The 21,020-nt window shown below is 52.6% G+C and overlaps 2 protein-coding genes across 4 annotated transcripts in view; one reads left to right on the plus strand and one right to left on the minus strand.

The window, feature by feature from the left end:
* The window catches only part of LOC118898773 (short transient receptor potential channel 2), a 38,070-nt gene extending 21,077 nt beyond the window's left edge, over positions 1-16,993 (plus strand). Inside the window, 14 exon segments of the mRNA XM_036859270.1 lie at positions 3-344; positions 2,020-2,232; positions 3,195-3,290; positions 3,292-3,360; positions 4,515-4,689; positions 7,286-7,477; positions 7,570-7,620; positions 7,623-7,713; positions 8,733-8,825; positions 11,943-12,132; positions 12,695-12,822; positions 12,945-13,023; positions 15,571-15,700; positions 16,602-16,993. Of these exon segments, the coding sequence (XP_036715165.1) occupies positions 3-344; positions 2,020-2,232; positions 3,195-3,290; positions 3,292-3,360; positions 4,515-4,689; positions 7,286-7,477; positions 7,570-7,620; positions 7,623-7,713; positions 8,733-8,825; positions 11,943-12,132; positions 12,695-12,822; positions 12,945-13,023; positions 15,571-15,700; positions 16,602-16,993 (2,241 nt within the window).
* A 613-nt stretch (positions 16,994-17,606) lies between these two features.
* ART5 (ADP-ribosyltransferase 5) lies at positions 17,607-20,652 on the minus strand. 3 transcript variants are annotated; one of them, XM_036859280.1, is made up of 4 exons: positions 20,384-20,651; positions 18,679-19,408; positions 18,060-18,092; positions 17,607-17,971 (listed from the first exon to the last, which is right to left on the minus strand). In XM_036859280.1, the coding sequence occupies exons 1-4, from the start codon at positions 20,462-20,464 to the stop codon at positions 17,898-17,900; spliced, it is 918 nt and encodes a 305-aa protein (XP_036715175.1). In that variant the 5' UTR covers positions 20,465-20,651; the 3' UTR covers positions 17,607-17,897. The 3 variants fall into 3 exon arrangements, with proteins under 3 accessions (XP_036715175.1, XP_036715174.1, XP_036715176.1); XM_036859279.1 differs by having other exon boundaries at positions 17,607-17,974; positions 20,384-20,650; XM_036859281.1 differs by lacking the exon at positions 18,060-18,092 and having other exon boundaries at positions 17,607-17,974; positions 20,384-20,652.
* Positions 20,653-21,020: the final 368 nt, after the last annotated feature.

The raw sequence follows: 21,020 nt of genomic DNA on the forward strand, positions 1-21,020 counted from the left end.
CTTTCTCACTGGCCTTCTTTGACTCATCAATCAATGGCCCCCGCTTTGCCCCTGGTGTCACCCCCCTCACCCTGGCCTGCCAGAAGGACCTGTATGAGATCACCCAGCTGCTCATGGACCAGGGCCACACCATCGCCCGGCCCCACCCCATCTCCTGTGCCTGCCTCGAGTGCAGCAACACATGCTGCTACGATCTGCTCCAGTTCTCCCTGTCCCGCATCAACACCTGCCGTGGCATTGCCAGCTGCGCCCACCTCTCACTGGCCAGCGAGGACGCCATGCTGGCTGCCTTCCAGCTCAGCTGCAAGCTCAGGCGCCTTGCCCACCAGGAGCCTGAGTTTAAGGTTAGTTTCTGCTCCCTTCCCCTGCCCTCGGTGCCCCGTATCTGTCCTTCTGTCCTTCCACCGGGGCGTGGTTGGGCCTGTGGTGGGTGTTCTGGGAAGAGGGAAACAACAGAAAGATGTTCTCAGGAAACCTCCATTCTGATGGGGAGCTGCAGAATTCTGCCCTGAGGGGGATCTCATTCTAATTGCAGACTGGCTGTCACTCTAGGGGCACCTAGTCTCATGGGGGTGGAACAGACCCTATCCTAGGTGTCTCCTGGGTCTGTCTGAGGGAGGAGAGAGAACATAGATTGGAAGGCAGCTGGACAGACTTAGAGATGACATTCAGTAGAACCTGTCCTTTCTGAATACCTACTGTGTGGTCCCCCCTAGAGCATTGTGTGCTGGGGCCTCATGCTTGTGATCACAGCAGGGAGAGAGAGGGCAGAGAGAGGCAGACAAGACTCCCAGGATGCTCAGCTTCATTCAGGGTCTCTGTGGATGGTACCAGAGGGCTTCGAAGGAGCAGAAAAGAGGTCAGGAATCTACAGATGTGTGCAGGGCAGACTCCTTGGAAGAAGTGGGATTAACCTTGGCTACACAACCAGGTGGTTTAACACAAGTGAAGAGGAGTAGGGAGGATATTTGAGGTAGGGATTCATTCCAAGCAAAGACTCTCGGCTAGTAAAAGTAGACGTGGGATGAGTGCAGGAACCCTGTGCAGACAGAATGCGTGAAGGGGAGCCAGGGAGGCCTGGAGGCAGGGACCGGTCAGGGGCTTTGAATTCACCAGTCCAGTTCCATCCATCACTCGTCCACTGACATCCCCTCTGTGCCAGGCAGACTTGGTCCCCATGGTCAAGATTACCATTAGGTGGGGAAACAAACAAGGATATTAACAGAGTCCTAGGGCAGGATGTGACCTGTGCCAGACGAGCTCAGGGAAGAGCATGCTGCTTCTCCAGAGTCGTAGAAGGATCAGGGAATGAAGAGCCTCCACTTCACGGGTAGCAGGCAAGAGCAGCCCTTTCCAAAGGACCGTCCCTCATCCTCGTAGCAGCCCACAGAAGGAGGCAGCAGGAATGATCATCCCCACTTTCCAGGCAAGGGGGCTGTGGCTTGGATACGGGAAATACCTTACCCAGTGTGACACCACCTGAGGGACCATGCTGGGCCTCAGACCTAGCCTCCTAAAATCCTAGCCTGGATTCTCTCTGGCGTTAGGGCCCCAAGTAAAACTGAGGCTAGGACGGGTAAAGTGGAAACAAGAACTGCCCACTCGTGTCTGCAGCTCCTAAAACTGCCAGCACGGGCTCTCATATAAGGTAGGTGCTCAAAAGTAATTCAATGAACCCAAGAAGGCATGAAGAATAGGAGCAGAAGTGGGAAAGGAATAGGGAAGAGGAAGTACAAGGGGTGGACAAAGGTGACGGAGGGGTCTGAGTTGAAATGACTCAGCAATGAGGTAGATGCAGCAACAGAGAAGCAAAGTTGACCCAAGAAGTGCCTTGTTATAGCCAAGAGGACAGGTGGGGTGGAAGGGAAGAAAGGAATAGAGGACTCAGGGTGACACCAGCTGTGGGGAAGTGACGGCCGAGGTAGGACAGAGTCCTGGACCCACTTTTGGGAGGGTGGGGGCTGACCTAATGGGGCTGGGCCCCCAGGGTGGCAAGCACACACGGACTTCTCCCTACAGCCCGAGTACACTGCCCTGGAGTCGCTGAGCCAGGACTACAGCTTTGAACTGCTGGGCATGTGCCGGCACCAGAGCGAGGTCACTGTGGTGCTCAATGACCTGGGCAAGGACAGCAAGACTGAGCCCGAGGCCGAGGGTCTGGGCCAGGCCTTTGAGGAAGGCATCCCCAACCTGGCGAGGCTGCGACTGGCCATCACCTACAACCAGAAGTGGGTCAGCTGGGCCCTACCCACCCCCTCCTCCCCCCGCCCTGCCCTGACCCCCTTGCCCCGCCACCTCTGCGTAGTCCCCGCTCCAACCCTAAGCAAGTCCTTTCCCTGCCCTCAGGACCCCTCTTAGATCTTCACTCTGAGCACCCTTCTATCTAGGCCCTTGATCCTGTGGGTCTCCCACCCGCCCTTCTTACCTTCAGTCTAAGTCCCTAACCTCTCCCCAGCCCTTGGAAGTCCCATTACCCATCCAGACCCCACCTTCAGAACAGACTTCTGGGTCTTACCCTCAGCTCAGCCTCTGGCCTGCTGAGTAGGTTTGGTGTGGTCTTTTTCTGTTGTTAGACTTCAGTATCTCACTCTATTCAGCAAGATTAGACTACATCTCTCAGGGCTTAAGTGTCAAGTGATTCCATGGTTCCCCATTGCATTAGATGCCTGCCCCCTAAGCCTAAGACATGCTCTTCTTCTAGCCTCCCCCACCCCTTACTCCTCCCTCTCACCTACCCTAGATATCCTAACCCACCAGGAGCTTAACCAAAAACCTTCCTTCACAATGGCTCCCCAAGACACCAAAGCCCACTTTCCCTGCTCCTCCCTCCTCAAGACCATGCAGGCTGGTGCCTCACATCTCTAAGAAGACAAGGAATCCTGAGGGTTCTGGGACTGGGTACCCAGTTGCACCCACCACTGCCTGACTTAGATTCAAGAATGCAGGATCTGGAGAGTCCAGGAAAATCTTTGAATTCAACTTCTTCATAGACTAGGAAACCAAGTCCCAAAGAGGGGTGGGGTCTTCCCAAGGTCACATGGCAAGTGGGTTGCCTCTCTTCTGAGCTGACTGGCCTGGGAAGAAATAAAACATGGTTCAATCTCTATGGCAGGGAAGTCAGTGCACCCAACTGGCTCCCCTTCCTCTTCCCTGGCTGGTGGCCACCCCCTCTCCTCACTCCCATCTCTGCTTAGTTCGTAGCACCCCCCATCTGCCAGCAGGTCCTGTCCTCCATCTGGCGTGGGAACCTGGCTGGCTGGCGTGGAAGCACCACTACCTGGAAGCTCTTTGGTCGCCTTCCTCATCTTCCTCACCACGCCCTTCCTCTGCCTTGGCCACTGGCTGGCGCCCAAGTCCCGGGTACTAAGAATAGAAGTAATGATAACTGTCACTTATTGAGCACTTGTTTTATGCCAGGCCCTGGGCCGGGCACTTTGGGAATGTTCCCATTAGGTAATTTGAGGTGGTCCTGGAAGGTAGGCATTGCACCTGGATTTTACAGTGGAGACACAAGGAACAGAATGCTCTTTTGTCCACAGTAAATAGCAGAGTCAGGATTGAAACTGAGGTCTCTCTGCCTCCAAAGCCTGAGTCCTATATACAGCCCTATAATCTCCTAGAGACTCTGCCCCAACCTACAAATTCTTTGGGAGCCCTTGTGGACCCAGATATTTCTATTCCTTCACCCAACAAATATTTCCTTGAGACCCTACTATGAACCAGGCATCGTGCCTGGTGCTGGGGATATAATAAAGAGCAAGCCAGGTACCTGTAAATCAAGTGAGGATTAGGGTGAGCAGTGCTCCAGGAAGCAGGAACAGCATGTCCATCAACGGCCCAGGGAGGGAGAATGCAAACTATTAGAGAGACTGAGAGGAATTCTGTGCAGCTAAAGCATAAGTGCAAATGGCGAGTGGTGGGAAGTAAGCAGGGGCCCGGGTCCCACAGAGCCTTATGCAATGATGGGAGCCACTGGAAGACTGTAATGAGCTGAGAGATCCTATTAGTTTTGTGTTTTAGAAAGCTCTCTCTCCTAGTGGTGTAAAGGATGGATTGGGGGAGGGGCGGGAGTTAGGGAGACTGTCAGAGTGTATGAGAGAGAGGATGTAGAGATGCCTTTAAGCTTCCTGGTCTGGGTGGCTGGGACGTTTTCTAAGATGGGGAAACAGGAGGAAGAGGAGAAGGAACAAGTTTGGGATCAAAAGTGATGAATTTATTTTTAACATGGTTGTGATTGAAGAGCCCGTGGGACCCTCCAGGGAAAGTTACTTTATCTCTGTGATCCTCAGTTCTTTAGCTAAAAAATGGGAATAACGATACCCACCTCATACGGTTGTGAGGGAAAAAATAGATATGAAAGGGGAAGGCCTAATAGTACATTCTTGATAAATGTCTGAATAAGTGAGTGAATGAGAGGAGGAAACACGTGGCGGCTGAGCATCCCGGAAGTTATCCAGGGTGGGGAGAGATTTGAACAGGACTCTGAGAGCCCTGCTCTCCTTCCTTCCCCCAAGCTGGGCCGCCTGATGAAGATCCCGGTGCTGAAGTTCCTGCTGCACTCGGCCTCCTATCTGTGGTTCCGCATCTTCCTGCTGGGAGAGTCCCTGGTCATGGAGACGCAGCTGAGTACCTTCTGAGGCCGCAGCCAGAGTGTCTGGGAGACTTCACTACACATGGTTTGGGTTGCAGGTACATGTGTGGGGCCTTTTATTTGTGGCAGACCCCCTTGGGGGCCCCCTCACTTTTCTTCACAGTAAGCACCCCCATGGAGGGGGGCTGCCCCTGTAGATGCTCCCTGAACATATAACCAGACCCCTCCGGGCTCTAGTCCACCAAGGGTTTCCCCTTCACCTCTAATCAGGGGACCTAGCCCTGTGATAGGCCCCCTGAGCAAGGACCCCATTCTTCCCCTACCCTGGCATCAGTCACTACCCATTCTGGATGTTCATATCCTCTCACAAATAAGACACTGGTCCACTGTGTCCGGTGGGAGATTACCTTGGTGTAATGGTAGCCAGCAAGTACACCACCAGGCAATCTATCCCGAAGGTCATGGAACAGAAAGGCTCACAGACCAAATTAAGATGCTTGAATCATACAGTTTATTAAACCCATAAATGGTGTACTTATGATGGTGGTGTTTCGAGGACCAGAGTTGAGGTTTGAGCAGAGGATACAACAGCCGGAAGCAGCCTGGCCCCAACACTTGATTGGTAGGAGAAACACAGGGGCAAGTATGTCTGACCACAGCTGTAGCTTACTAACCATCCTGGTGAACAGCTGTGACTTTTCTTCGCAATTTTTGGGCAGAGGACATGTGAGACCAGAATGGGTATCACCAGTGGGTAGCTGATTTAAGATCTGATGAATCCTAAGGGCCTCATCTGCCTCGTGTATATTCAGCGTATCATTAATATTTAGTGTCTACCCTAAATATTCTACATATGTTCACACACATATGCTCTACTTGATTTGTCCAACATGTCACCCGGATAACTAACTTATATATGCTTAATGCATAAGTTCCAGCCATTCCATTGGTGTTCTTTGCTTCTATAGCAGAATTGAGTATTCTCAAACAATTCAGCAAATGCAGTTGACAGTAACCTCCAGAGCTCTACCGAGCATTTGGCTGGTCAGCTCAGCAGCTGGACTGGGGGTCCCTTCCTCATCTGTCTTCCCTTTACTTATCTCTAGCTTGGTTAGCAAACTCCCAAGACACCAGTAGACTAAGTCCGCTACTCCACCCTGTACCAAGGCAGTCGGTAAGGCCTGAAAGAATATTTGGCCAAGAAACTCTGGGGAAGAAAACAAGAGCCATGTAAGAGGAGAAGTTTCTCATCCAGTTATTTACTAAACATTATTGACCTGTATTGGGTGCAGATGAAACCAATACAGTTCCTGCCCACGGGGGAGGAAGTCTTAAGAAACAACACTCCTCGTTTCTTCATGCAATAAACACTTGCTGCTGCCCTACTGTGAGTGAAGCCCTGAGAACACACAGATAAACTAAATAGGGTTCCTTCTACACATTCAACGTATATAAATAAACATCCACCCTCTGCTGCCGTGGGAACGGATGCAGTTCTCACTTCGCCCTGCACTGCTTGTCTCCAGGCCCGCGCACGTTCTCTTTCCCCACAGCCCTCTCCCCGTCCACGCTGCGCCTTCACCTGGCTGGCTCCTACTCCTCCGTCAGGTCTCAGCTCAATCGTCACTTTCTGGGAGAAGTGAAGCTTTCCCTGGTCCCCAAATCAGGGTGAGGATCTGTTCCTAAACATTCTCACAACAGCCTCTGTTCCCCCGTTTTCCACCTTAGCAGTTACCGCACTGGCTTGTAACGACTTGGCTACGTGCCCGCCTCCCTCACTCGGTTATGAACCCGGGGAGGCCAGGGACTGTATTTGTCTTATTCACCACAGGATCCCACTGGCACATGGTAGCAGCTTAATCAGTTTTTATTCAATAGTAACTACTGGGCCTTGTTCTGAGCACCGGGGGCAAGGAGGTGAATAGGCCATGGTCCCTGCCCTTGAGGGGTTCAAAGTTCAGGGGAGGGGATGGGGGCAGACCCAGGAAGAGATATCCTGTAGTGCCCCACGGCAATGGTACCACAGAGGTCTGAAGAGAGCTGTGAGAACTCACTCCCCCGGTTAGGGAAGGCTTCACAGAGGAGGTAAGATTTGTCCTGGGCCAGAAGGTGAGCTTGCCTTCAAAAGGGTGTGGAAGGGCTTTCTAGGTGGACAGAACCATGAGTGAAAAAGCACTTGCTTGTACCCAGGGAATGGAGAAGGGTACGACGTGGCAGGGTCACCTGGCTAATGGGGTCCAGCTCCCAAGACCCTCCATCCCCAGGTCAGGCCCTGGGCCCCGGGCTGATAATGAGCAGGTTGATAATTTGGAGCCCCTTCAAATCAATATTCTTTAAATAGTTGTCCAATATGTATTTGGTGGAGGGAAGGGAGAAGCAGATTTCAATCATTCCCTCCCAATAACCAGCTTCTTCAGGTGTTACTCACTTACTGAGTTTATCAGCCAACTGGGATCAGTGGCACAGGCTCCGTGGCAGCTGAGTCTGCATCAGCCAGGAGTTCTTTTTATTTTCACGTAAGATCTCTGTACTTAAGCAGACTAAACGTCTACATTTTATCCATTTCATGCCTTTGATATTTTAGTTCTCCCACCCCATGGATAGTTTCCCCCCACCAACCATACCTGCAGCCCAGCTCTGACCTGGACGGAGGAGGTGCCTCACCCTGTCCTGGCTCCCTACCACCTCCTTCAGGCTTCCTGTGGTTTGAGTGTAAGGAAGTGTGGATCGAGGGCCTGTGCAGTTACCTCCCGGACTGGTGGAACATCCTCGACACGGTCGCCTTGTCCCTGTACCTGGTGGCCTTCGTGCTCCTGGCCGGGCTGGCCCACAGGCACTGCCGGGATGCCCCGGACGGGGCTGCCTGCCGCTACTTCACCTCGGCTGGTGAGTGCCTCCCAGCTCAGCCCTGAGTCCCCCAGTCCCCTCTCTTCCTTGGTTCTCGGCCTCAGCCCCCCAACCCCGTTCCACCTGCACAGAGCAGAGCGAGTGGCGCACGCAGGACCACCAGTTCCTGGCTGAGGTGCTCTTTGCTTCACCCGCCTGGCCTATATCCTGCCGGCCCACGAGTCGCTGGGCACCCTGCAGATTTCCATTGGCAGGATGATCGACGACATGATCCGGTGCGTACTGCCCCTGCTCAGAGCATCCTCCCCTCCGATGGACCCCACCTGACCTCCTTCTGAAGCTCCCCAGCTCTAGTTAGCACAGGGATTCTATCCTGGGTTGCTTGTACAGGCTCCAGAGACCTCGGAAACCCTGAAACTACCGGCAAATTTTTGGATGTAAATGTAAAGGTACATTTCTCTGCAGAGAGGGTCTATAACTTTCATCTAATTCTCAAAGAGGCCCAATGACTCCAAAGATCAGGAACCACCAATAGCAGAAAGATCCCTTGGCTGGCATTCCAGTCCCAGTTCCTTTGCTGTCTCCATGGCCCTCTCTGGGGCTCAGTTTTCCCATCTTTGTGGTGAGGCACTGGACTCAGGGGTCCCTTTGGATGGTTTCCATTGTACAACTCCTCTTGGAACTCATGGAATTATCTGGTCTGCCTGGTAATTATCATCTAATCATTTACAGCCTACCTGGCCTTTCACCCTAATCAGAGCTCATTGTTCATGCCCGCTTCCCTGGGAAAGCCCTGCCTGAGGTGGGATGGGTGTGGGTGCCCTTGATGGGAAAAGCCCTGGTTACATCTGTGAACGTCTTCAGCTCAGCTCAGCCTGGAGAACTTGCCATCCCACCCCTGAGACTCTGCTAGCCTTCCGTGTTGCCAGCCAGCTCAACTCACATGTGGCTTTAACTCCACTGGTGATAAATCCTGTCCAGTAGGACTCTGTGACTCTCCCTCATCCCTGTACCACATCTCAGCATCTCGGTCCCTCCCTGGGAGCCTGGCCCATCCCCAGCTTTGACTGTTTCAACCCAGAATCCTTTATTCTGGAGGGAGAGCTTCTGCTTCAGCACCCTTTAAATCCCTTCTCATTTCCCACCCCCTAATTTCTCTCAATAATAACCACACTGAATCCTTGTCAAGTAGAGGCTGAGACTGGGAGCCATCACCCCCATCTCTCTTCCCAGAGCCTGACTTCTCCCAGGGAAGAGACCTACTCTGACCCTCCCCCATCCCACCCCCTGCCAGGTTCATGTTCATCCTCACGATTATCCTGACCGCCTTCCTCTGCGGCCTCAACAACGTCTACGTGCCTTACCAGGAGACAGAGCAGCTGGGCAAGTACTCAGGGGCAGAGGCAGGATGGGCAGGTGGGATTCTGGGACCGTGAACTTGGAGCTTAGTAATCACCTCTTCCTCATGATCAGATTCAACTTAAGCAATTTTGGCAAGAACGCAACCTAATTGATGATGTGTACTTTCCATCATATCCCATCAGGAGGCTCACGACGTCAGTTTAGCCCATTGGTGAGGCCCATTGGTCTAGCAAACCTCTCCATTGAAAAGGAGATACCCTTGTGGTAACGAAGAGAGATGTTGAGACTCTGTGACTAGACCACTTTCTTTCAACTTTGCTCTGAGTGGATTTAGCATCCACAGGTGATTTTTGTTTAATTAATTAATTAATTTTTGCATGCGTTGGGTCTTCATTGTGGCGCGCAGGCTTCTCATTGCAGTGGCTTCTCTTGTTGCAGGGCTCAGGCTCTAGGCACGCGGGCTTCAGTAGTTGTGGCTCACAGGCTTAGTTGCTCTGCGGCATGTGGGATCTTCCTGGACCAGGAATCGAACCCATGTGCCCTGCACTGGCAGACAGACTCTTAACCACTGCGCCACCAGGGAAGTCCCTCTACAGATGATTTTTACCTGCATCAGTTACTATAACAGTGGCTTCAGGATGCTGATTTTCTATTGCTGTCATTCCCTGTACATTTCTTTGTTGGCATTCTTCCATAAAGAAGTGCTTCCTTCTCCACTCTTTTTGAATATCACTATGGATTCAAAGATTTTTAAAAAATATAATAATCCATTACAGTCATTATTCTTTTTTTGAAATTAATTAATTTATTTGTTTTTATATTTGGCTGTGTTGGGTCTTCATTGCTGTGCGTGAACTTTCCCCAGTTGCGGTGACTGGGGGCTACTCTTCGTTGCAGTGTGCGGACCTCTCATTGCCGTGGCTTCTCTTGTTGCAGAGCACGGGCTCTAGGCATGCGGGCTTCAGTAGTTGTGGCTCGCGGGCTCAGTAGTCGTGGCTCGCGGGCTCTAGAACACAGGCTCAGTAGTTGTGGCGCATGGGCTTAGTTGCTCCGCGGCATGTGGGATCTTCCCAGGCCAGGGTTCGAACCCGTGTCCCCTGCGTTGGCAGGCGGATTCTTAACCACTGCACCGCCAGGGAAGCCCCATTATTCTTTTTGATACTCAATTCTCCCTAAATATGGCCAATAACTAATTCCTTGTTCATTCACTCACTCATTCATTGTTCATTCATTCATTTACTCACTTTTTAAATTCATTCACTTTCTTAGTCATTCATTCATTGCTGTTTGAGTTCACACCATTTATGACACCTTCTTTGTAGTAGGTCCTGTCCCTGGCACTGGAAGCACAGACAGAAGTGAACCAAACCCAGTCTCCTGGAGAAGATAGCCACGTGCACAAATAAGCTCAGTTTGAGACGATGAGTGCTGTGAGGAAGGAGGGCTTATGTTGAGGGTAACCAGAAGGGAAAGCCCCTTCCTCTGTCTTGATGATCAGGGAAGACTTGATAGAGAAGGGAACTCTGGACTCCACCTACAAAGGTTGTGAACTTCCGAGAAGGTACAGGGCATTCTGGGCAGAAGGGGGCACATACCAAGGCAAGGAGGTATGTTTGGAGAATAGCAAGACTTCCTCCATGGTTGGTGCATGGAGGGGATTTTGAGAGGAGAGGCTGGAGAGGGTAGAGGGGCCAGGTCATAGAGCTCATGAAGGTCCTGCTGAGAAGCCTGGCTTGCCCAGCAGACCAGGGAGCTCCGGATGGCCTCCCAAGCAATCGTTCAATCATGAATTCTTCCTGAGTGCAACTACATGATGGTTTTATTGTTGAACCTGAAGGACCCATGGTTGGGCCTGTGGATGTTGGTCAAGTCTTTCTCATGGTTCCAAAGTAAATGGAGGCTTTATTCAGACCAATCCTCTTACCAAGAATCCTTGTTCACATCCTGGCTTCAAGATATTGAGGAAGTCTGCTGACACAGTTTAAATCATGAATCTTAGTGCCAGGGACAGGAACTAGTCCTTCCAGCCTGCTTCATGGGTCCTGGTGTCATTCCACAGTAGCACAGGCAGGCTGAGCCCTCCTGCTCATTTATGGGAGACAGCTAATTAAGTCAAAAGTATTTTTGCTAAAAACCTCAGGTACATTGCATGGTGGGCATTTGGACTGAGAGTAGTTAGGAGCATTTAAAGTTTGACAAGCAGAAGTACAGCACATCAGATCAGCATTTAGAAAGAACACCTTCAGTGCAGTGTGGAGGATGGAAGGACGAGAGAGGGACTGGGGCCAGAGACCCGCTGTGGAGACTGTTGCAGTCATCTAGGCTTGAACTGGAGCAGCATGGGTGGCTGCTTCTGTGGTCCAACCACCATCCTCTCTCACCCAGACCATGGCAACAGCTTCTTGACTGGTCTCCGTGCCCCCACTCTCTCATCTGCTTCTCTTCCACTCTCCTCACAGCAGCCAGTGTGATCTTATCAAAAGTAATTCAGGGGTCACCCCTCTGCTTAGAATTCTTCATAGCTTCCTAAGGCTCCTAGGCCATAGTGAGGATCTTTGTTTTTATCCTACAGGGCCCTGCATGACCTGGTTGGTCCCTGCTTCCCTCTCATGAGCCTCTTTCTCCTTTGCCCTCTGAGACGAGCTATGCTGGCCGTCTCTCAGTTCCTCAAATGCCCCCCCAGACTCCGCTACCTTGGGCACACTTCACATCTCCTTCCCTTCCCCCTGGTTGATTCCCACAACCTTCAGAGCTCAGCCTGAATGTTTTTCAAGCAAGTTCTCCCCAGCTCCCAGACTAGGCCATAACATCCTGTGCTGCTGCGTCATAGCACTTGCCACAATTTAGGAATGTTTGTAGAGTTAGTGTCCATCTCGCCCCCGATCCCCACCCAGAACATACCGTCCTTGAAGACACGGACTGGGCTTATCTTGTTCACGGCTGTATCCTTAGCACCTGTTCCTGGCACTGCTATATGCTCAGTAAATTCTGGCGGGAGATCAGAAATGACAAGTGGTCCAACGGGCTTCGTGGAAGCACAGCGCCTTTGCCTGGGTCCTGAGGGTGAGGAGGAGTGGGTCTGGGTGGCGTTCTGGCTCATCTCCCACCCCTCACATCTTACTCTTCAGCCCCCCCATGCCAGTTTCAACGAGACCTTCCAGTTTCTGTTCTGGACCATGTTTGGCATGGAGGAGCACAGTGTGGTTGACATGCCCCAGTTTCTGGCGCCGGAATTTGTGGGCCAGGCCCTCTATGGTATCTTTACCATCGTCACGGTCATTGTGCTGCTCAACATGCTCACTGCCATGATCGCCAACTCCTTCCAGAAGATTGTGCGTGAACTGAGGGTGGCTCAGGCCAGAGGGAAGAAGAGAGAAAGGAATGGAGAGGAATAGGATGCAAGGAGTGGAGACATTTGGGTTCCTGCTCTGCCTCCACTACTGCCTTGTTTTGTGACTGGGGACAAGTTTTCCTCTCTAGGCCTCATTTTCCTCATCTGTAGATTGACGGTCTTAATGATGTTATTATTTTCTCCAGATACAAGTCTAGTGCTCTTTCCACCTTATGCTGGGGAGGAAGGATGTGTTGTGGAAACGTAGGTGGGAACGTGAGAAGGGAGAGGGAAGGAGATGGATGGATTAGGGTTTGTGGCTGGAGAATAGGCTGGACGGAACTGGATGTCAGAAGCATGAAAGATGGTGGGGAGGAAGAGGGGAAGGGGTGTACAGGCAGGGGAAATGTGGGTGATAGGTGGAGGTGCAGATAAGAATGGGGAGAAGAAAGAGGTTGGAGAAGAAGAGACATGAGGGCTGGGGGGAAATGGGGCAGACTGAGTGGGCAGGAGGGCTAGGCACCAAAGTGGTCCTTGTAGAGCCCCTGCCTCCTGGGCCCCAGGACACTGCTGACATGGAGTGGAAGTTTGCTTGCTCCAAGCTCTACCTGTCCTACTTCCGAGAAGGCCTGACGCTGCCCGTGCCCTTCAACATCCTGCCCTCCCCCAAGGCTACCTTCTATCTTCTCAGGTGATAACCTCAGAGCTCTCACTCCCAACCCCCCAGCACTCAGCACCCCTACCCCAGCTCCTGCCCCATTAGCCTAGACCCTGTCCTCTAACTAACCCCTTCCCTCCATCTCAATTTCTCAGGAGAATTTTCCTTTTCATTTGCTGTTGCTGCTCCTGCTGTAAAACCAAGAAGCCAGACTCTCCCCCAACCCCCACCTTTGTGAGTATCTCCTCTGCCTGCTGTGGGTCTTCCTCACACCGGGTCTTCAGCTGTATTGCCTATACCATCCATTTGTCTGAACACCCCTGGCTTGTCTGTCTTTCCTGGTATGTCTCCCAGAAAGCCTGCTCCCAATTCCTGCTCTCTCGTATGGCTTGCCTTTCCCTCTTCCTGGCTCTGGCCATTTCCTAAATTTCCAATCCTGTGTCACCCAGCTCGAACAGAAGTTCATGCCACCCTCCTCCCAAGCCGCCAATACCCCATAAGCTTTAGGCAACACTTTTTGCCCTAAACAGGGTCAAGATATCGTTGAACGTTTTTCAAAGTAACGTGTTAAGCCAAGGGAAGAATGCCCCACAAACTGGAAATTAGAAGGTGGCTGAGGCCTGAGAGAGGAGGGCAGGCCTCCAAGGCACTAACTTACCTCTCATTATCTGCTCCCTAACTCAGTCTGGCTTGGCATGGGACCCCCTACTAATTCAGATAGCGTTACTGCCAGGTCTGTAGGGGGTCCTATCTGTTCCCCTTAAAACATGTTACCTGAGGGTCTCTCTAAGACAGGGCCTCCAGGTCAGCTCTGCGAGGCCACAGGCCAACTCTGAAGCTCTGAGGCCCCTGGATCCCCAGGTGAGGAAGACCTTCCCTTATCTGATTGGTCAACAGTTTGTTTAACAAACACTTATCAAAGCACACCAATTCTGGAAATAAAGATATGCAGAACGGTGGTCCTTTGAGGTGCTGACAGTCTAGAGCATCAGAAGGAAATGGACTGTAATTGTGCATGATGACAAACTTATGATAGAAAGAAGCACAGGGGGCTATTGGAGCAGAGAGGAGAGGCCCCAGACCCAGCCTCAGGAGTCAGGGAGCTTCCCAGAGACCTTGAGGGCAGAGTAGAATCCTGAAGGATAAACAGGAGGTTGATGGGCAGGTACGGTGGAGAAGGGAGTTCTAGGCACAGGAAATAGCATGTGCAAAAGCATGGAGAAAACATGACATTTACAAGAAACTAAATGCCAAATGTTCCCAGTTCCCACCATCCTGGCTCCAGGCTATCCTGCATGGTACCTCTTACACCCTAATGGATCTCAAACTCCACATTCTGGAATTATCACCCTTTCCCCCTGACCACTTCCTGGCCCTGTCCAGGCTGCCAGGTGTTGTATATTTGCAGACCCCATGTCAGGGCTGCTTCCCCTCTAGGGTGCAACTCAGCATCTTCACCTGAAGTTGTATTCAATTCTCTGGGCCTGCGCTGGGAGTCACTGAGTCCTGATGGATCCCACTATACCAGCCAGCTGGGGGTCTCCCCCACCCTCCACTGAACCCCCAATGAGGTCCCACCCCTCCTCCAGCTGCCCCCCACCTCACTAGCCTGCTCTTTGGTGACCCCATCAGGTGTCTCCTCCCACCTACCCTGCACCTTAGGAAATGGCTTTTCCAAAGCTCTTATTCCTTATTTCATACAAGAAACATGCTTTATATACTCTGCAGCTGAAAGGACCCATCATTCTCTCTCATGCTTCTGCTGTACCATCTCTGTCAATCCTGTCTCTCCTCTTAAAATATTTAAGAAAAGGCTTTGCTTTTTTACATTATAAAAGTAAATAGGCTAGGGACTTCCCTGGTGGTCCAGTGGTTAAGACTCTGCACTTCCACTGCAGAGGACGTCGTTTTGATCCCTGGCCAGGGAAGTAAGATCCCGCAGGCCACACGGTGAGGCCAAAAAATAGAAGAAAAAAAAAAAAAAAAAGTAAATAGGCTAACCATAAAATATTTAGAGAGCTAAATAAATACAGATAAATAAAAATAACTATTTCCTAAGCATTTAGAGATCCTCTACTCCATGCCAGGGAAGTACCAGCCTGGGAAGTAGGCGTTATCACCATCTCCACTTTAAATCTGGAGATCTTCAGCCTGAAGAAGTTGAGTAGCTTGCTCGAGGCACACAGTGGCCAAGTGACCGAGCTGGGATTTGAGCCTGTCTTCTGAGTCCAGCACTTTGCCTACTTCACCTCTGCTCTCTCTCTCCTTTATCTGCCCCAGATGCCCGACTTGCCCTCCTGGTACTGTCCTGAGGCCTAAAACTGGACCCAGAACTAATCATTCTAATTTGCATGATGATTTCCATCTCATATGCATGAGCTGGTCCAAGGAGATGCCTCCCCACATCCCCTAGTCTCCCCTCTGCGGAATTTGAAGGACAGGGTTAACCTGCACTAACTCAACTCAAGAAAACCAAGGTTGGGTTGGTGGCAGGAGACAGCTCAACTCTGCCTTGCTCAGCATTTCTCTCCACCCACACTCTGCTTCTCCTCCTAACCCTCACCCACCTCCCACCCTGGTTCTCTTGCACTCAGCCATTCCACCCCTTCTGGCCTCCATCCAGACTACCTTCCAGGTCTGCATGAGGGTCTAGATGTGTGGCCTTCAGGGATAGAAAAGTCTGCACAGACTTTGCCTCCACCTTTATTGCCTGGGGGAGGATGCAGTGACTAGAGAAAAGCTGGGGGTGAAGACTCTCGCCCTCCTGTCTTCCCATCCCAGGCCAATCCTGGGGCAGGGGCAGGGCCTGGGGAGGAAGAGCGTGGATCCTACTGGCTTCATGTCATCAAGGCTCTGGTACGGCGCTACATAGAGACTGTGCGGCGGGAGTTTGAGGAGACCCGTTGGAAAGGTTAGTTGCTCCCCTCCAGGCCTTCCCCATTCCTGTCCCTTGCTCAGCTGGAACACCCAGCCTCACACCCCTCCAACCAGCCTGCAGTTCTCTATGTGGCCCCCCTCCAACCCACCCTTGGAAGCCACAACCTGCCCAGATTGTGTGGGCCCTTGCACTCAGTTACCCTTGTATCTGTTTAGACATTTATTACACTCACTTGATTTAATCCTTCATTCCCGCCTTCATTCTTGTGTTCAGTTATTCTCTCATTCACTCCCTTACCCATTCACTCATTCACCTTATTCATCATTCAACCAGGGTTCATTCCTATGTCCCCTCTGTTCCCAGCAGGGACACATAGGAAGCTTTCAGTCTGGTGAGGAAGAGAAACCATCTCACTAGGCAGAAAGTGCTTAGAAAAAGAGACACAAATTGCAGTGGGAGCCCAAAGAAGAGAAAGAGTCTATCATTTTGAGAGGCTCGTGGGAAGGTAGAAGGATAGAGTACCAGAAGCTGGAGAAAGAGGAGGTGGAATCAGAACTGGGCTCTGAGGGTGGTTATGAGCTGGACAGATGTAGATGGGGAAGAAGGCAGAGGGGGCAGATGTACAAATCTCTACCCATTAGCAAATTTCCCATCCTTATGACTCCTGACCCCTTCTCTGGTCCATAAGACTTTCCTTCTTGGTATCTTCTAAACTCACCACCACCCCAGCCCTGCTGATGCATCTGCGCCTGACTCGGCCTGCCCACCTGACCCACATGCCATAAGCCAGTCCCTCACTTCCTCCAGTTCTCCTGCCTAGGACCCCCGGCATAAATGTCCCCTGGGGTTGTGCTGAGGGTAGAAGTGGTCCAGGGCAGGCTCATCTTCTGAGTTACCTCCCCATCACTACTGCCACGCCCCACCCTTCCCCAAGACCTGGGCAACAGACTGACAGAGCTGACCAAGACAGTATCTCGACTGCAAAGTGAGGTAGCCGGTGTGCAGCGGACTCTGGTGAAGGGAAGGCTGCGCCAGCCACCGGACGGTGCCAGCATCCTCTGTTGCTCCATCACCCAAGTGTGCAACAGCTTCCAGAACCTGGGCCCTCCCATCCCTGAGACCCCAGAGGTGACAGTGCCAGGGATTGTGGGGACCCAGGTGTCTTCAGAAACTGGGCTTCAGGACGCAGGCAGGGCCAGGACTCCAGTATCTGGAGAGTCTGGCCCCTCCTCCCCAGCTCACGTGCTAGGGCACAGGGAGCAAGAATTAGAGGGGGCTGGGGACGTGCCCCAGGAGGAAGACCTGGGAACCAAGGAGGGGTCCTGATGCAGTGGGAGGGTCCCGTCTTCTGTTGCTGAGTAGAACAGCCTAGATGGGTGAGGGTGGGGCTCAGTAGGAGCCCGTGCTGCTTTCCTTGCCTCAATAAAGCCTCTGTTCTGGATGTCAGATGCCTCCAGAGTGTGTGAGAATCTCTGTCTCTTGATGTTTTGAGATCCCCAAGCCCAAAATGAACCCTTGTGGGAGCAGGGAAGAGAGAAATGGCTTGCTCTTGGGTCCCAGATATCTGGGGCTTAGGATCCTACTTTGAGTTCCTTCAATGTTTGGTGGAAAGGGTTCTGGACTAGGAGGTAAGGGTCCTGGTTTCAGCACTACCTCTCTGACCTTCAGCAAGTTGCTTCCTTCCTTGGCTCTGCATTCCTCATCTGACAAATGGCCTAGGAAGCCATCTGTCCCCCTTCCTGCCTTCAGGGCTGTTGTGAGGAACCTCTGTCTATTAAAGCATCTGGGTTTGCAGGTTACAGTGTGTGACAAGGGTCTGCACTGATACCATGTCTAAAAGTGATCAAAAAGTCATTCTTTTTAGCCTCTCAGTCCCTGAGTCCCATATGGCCAGAGCAGGGCAGACGGTCTAGTCTCATGGAACAAACCAATCATGAAATTTGAGGTCACCACACTGCAACACTGTTTAATCCAGTGGCTGTCACAGCACTACCCTTGCTTGTCCCCTGGAGTCCCTACCACATAGCGGGGATCCCTCCACCCTACCATGGCCTCAGGTCCTCCAACATCCTGGCCGGGGAGATGGCTGCAAGGTCTGGGTCCGAAACCATGCTCTGGCTTCTCCAGGCTCTTCAAAGCCTCCCATCTTCATACGGATGTCATCATTTCCCAGGGCTCCTACGTGGCAGGCACTGAACTTTCAGAGCCCAGCTCCTAAGAGCTGGAACCCCTAAGAGGCCAAGGGCAGGGTCTTCCAGGAGAGCAGAGAGAAGGCCCCCTTGGAGAGTGAGTCGGCCTGTCCTCCTGCTGGAGAGAGAAGAAAAGGTGGTGAAGGGTCAGCAGGGCCAGGGGGAGTCAAAGCAGCTGAGGGAGGGGCAGGAGGGTGACTCACTTGGCACAGACTCACAGCTCGGCCTCTTCTTCGCTGCAACAGACAGCACAGTGAGGCCTCCATGCGGACAGACCCTCACACCCCAAACTTCCCTTCTCACCAGGCCCTGGCACGGCCATTCCCAGTCTCAATCTAGCTTTCCCTTGTGCTAAATACAAACTTCTGACTTCCCTTCCTCCTTCTTCTTCCAGGAGATCTTCCCAGATTGCCTTTCCATCCCTGCTACCATCCTGGCCCCACTCTGTCCCTGCCTCAGCACTTGGGAATAGTGCATGTGTTACACTATTACGCCCAGGGCCTCCTGAGATCTGAAGCAGCACTCCTGTCACTTTCCTCTGCTTATTGCCCCCCTTAACCAGGTTCTTTTGGTCTTTTAGACTGTACAGCAGAAGGAAACTTTCAAGGACCTTTATAGAATCATCTGAGAATATTCACAGATCCAGAAAACACTTATAGGGCCTTCTCTGAGCTGGCAAAACCTGAGTCACAGAGAAAAATAACTCCAGCTAACTTCTAGCCCTCAACTTCCCCATTAATCACGTGGGCCTCCTGAAGGCCCTGGGGACTGAAATAAACCAGGGACATCCTGCCAGTCCTGCTTCCCTCATGCATGGCTCACCACCCAGATAGGCGCAGTTAAAGTGGCTGCACATCTGATTATTGCTGGAGAGAGTCACCAGGTTCCGGGCTCCATCCTGGGAGAAACTGGTGACCAAGAAGACTTCATGCGGGGGGATCAGCACCTCACGCTCCTTGGGAAAGACAGACAGGGCCTGGATCGGGACCCCAAAGCAAGTCCTTACAGAGAAGAAGGTGGCATTACCAAATCTGCGGGCCACTGCCTCATCCGGGGAGCTGGAGGCAAACTGGCCTAAGCGGACAGAGCCCCCCAGCTCCTTGGGTTCAAATCGAATGGCGCCCATGCCTCGGAACACCACCTGCCCAGGTTCCCTGCTGCAGTCCCTACTGCCCCGCAGCAGCTGCAGGGCCCGGGTCAGGTAGAAATGCAGGGCCTTGAAGGGGAAGTGCTGCATGTAGAACTCCCTGGAGTCACCGCCTGTCCGCACAGCCTGGTTCAGCTCCCGGTATAAAGGGTTGGATGAGTTGGTGTAGACCATGACGGCGATTCCGTGCTGGGTTTTGAAGCCAGGAGGCAGGCTGAGCCCTGGCCACCTTTGCTCCCAGGCCTTCTGGGCTGTCTCCCAGGACTCCCGCAGCCTGGTATGGTTAGCCATCTCCTCCGCTAGCAGATGGACTGCCTTCTCCTCCATCTCCTCTGAGCAGCCCACATAGGCATCATCGAAGGTGTATGGAGCCAGGCTCAGGTTCTGGATGGAAACATTCTGGGCCTATAGAGGTAAGGAAGAGAGGAGCCACACAGAAAAGGGTGTAAGCTCAGGGTACTGGGCAGAGATCCTGGTGGCAGATCAGTTCAGAAACACAGAATCTCATTTCTATGCCCAAATATCTGGGGTGTGAAATTTGGCAAGAGCTCAAGGGCTTAAATAACAGGCACTGGAGCCAGACAGACATGGGTTCAAATCCTGGCTTCACCACCTACAGGCTATGAGATCTTGGGTGAGTCTCTTAACTTTTCTGGACCTCAGGTTCTCCACCTATAAACTGAGGATACTTCCAACCTCACAGGGTTATTGTAAGGATAGCATATAGATCCTCACTTGTGTACTAGCTAAGAGGGGTCATTTATCATTAGAGAGGTTCCTGCACTCAGTGGGATGTGGGGCTGGAAGACTTCCAAGCACCGTTCTGGCTCTAAGACTCAGTATGCAGGTGACATACAAACGTACGGCCAGTCTCCAATTACCTGACCCCATCCCCATCCTCAGACTCTTTCCCCCTCACACAGGTGCTAGACACCACAGCAAGTCACTGTCAGCTCTGAGACTCTGAGTCCTCTCCTGCTCTAGAAGCCCTCATCCTCAAACCTGGGGGTGGGGATTGGGAGGAGGTCAAGCCCTGGTCTGGGAGGGGCTGCGGGAGGGCAGTACACAGGTAGCCCAAAGGAGTTTGTTAGGCTGGGCCTGTGGTGGGAGATGGGAAGTGAGAGGAGAAAGATGCAGGCAATCCCAAGGGAGGACCATAGAAGGAAGGAGGATCACAGCAGGACCGGTGGGTGGAGGTCGGGTTCTGGGAGATGGAATGGGAAGTTGGGGCTCCCTATAGGGATGGAGGTTCCTGAGAGGAAGAGGATTAAGAGGAATGGCATCCTAGAGCAGCGTCCCTGCGAAGGCTCTTTGAGGAGTCAAGCCCCGGGTCCACCCCAACTGTTCCCTTTGTGGCAGCAAATGGTTCCCCCCAGTTACCTGCCAGGGGGCGTAAATGCGCATGCCGCTGAGGGTGTGGATGCCAAGGCAGCTAAGGGCGATCAACAGAGCCACCAACATTATTCCTCTGGGAGACGTGGAGAATGAGATCCCGATGAGGGTGGGACCAGCGACGGTGGAGTCTTGGCTTCGATGGGCTGGGGGACAGAGAGTTGGAGAGTTTCTTCTACGGTGTGAGGGGTCCCTGGTCTAGGACTTGGCCCGGCGGGGCGCGGGCGGTGCCCAGAGCAGCCCTAAGTGTGTGGGCGGGGCTTGGATTTTATCCTCCACCCCCCCACCCCATCCCCGCCTCCACCCCAGCACAACCCCAGTCTCAGCTCCCCCACCTCCCAGCTGCCCGGGTGCTCAGCGCCTTCTCTTCGGGAATGATAAAGGGAGAGCGGTAATTTGGCTCCGCTTGGAGAAGGGAGGGGACTGGGGGCCGGGGACCCACCTGGAGGTGGCGGAGGCGGAGAGCGGGAAGGAGCACTGAATGTTCCGGGCGGCGGGGACTGAAGTCTGCGGGGGCGCCGCGCTGCCCCCTGTCCCCGGAGTCCCGCGGATCAACGAAGTCCCGCGGCTAATTATAGACCCACTGGCGGTAACCCGACATCTCTCTTCCCCAACGACAAACACT

This window comes from Balaenoptera musculus, chromosome 8 (assembly GCF_009873245.2).
Source record: "Balaenoptera musculus isolate JJ_BM4_2016_0621 chromosome 8, mBalMus1.pri.v3, whole genome shotgun sequence".
Classification (NCBI taxonomy): Eukaryota; Metazoa; Chordata; class Mammalia; order Artiodactyla; family Balaenopteridae; genus Balaenoptera; species Balaenoptera musculus.

What these genes read in the sequence shown, in the direction of transcription:
- ART5 (XM_036859279.1), bottom strand. Translation starts at nt 20,464, where the DNA reads ATGTTGGTGGCTCTGTTGATCGCCCTTAGCTGCCTTGGCATCCACACC. An exon ending in TAACTGCGCCTATCTGGGTG is followed by an intron (nt 18,093 to 18,678) that starts GTGAGCCATGCA and finishes TGTCTGTTGCAG; the next exon opens with CGAAGAAGAGGCCGAGCTGT. An exon ending in GAGCTGTGAGTCTGTGCCAA is followed by an intron (nt 17,975 to 18,059) that starts GTGAGTCACCCT and finishes TTCTCTCTCCAG; the next exon opens with CAGGAGGACAGGCCGACTCA.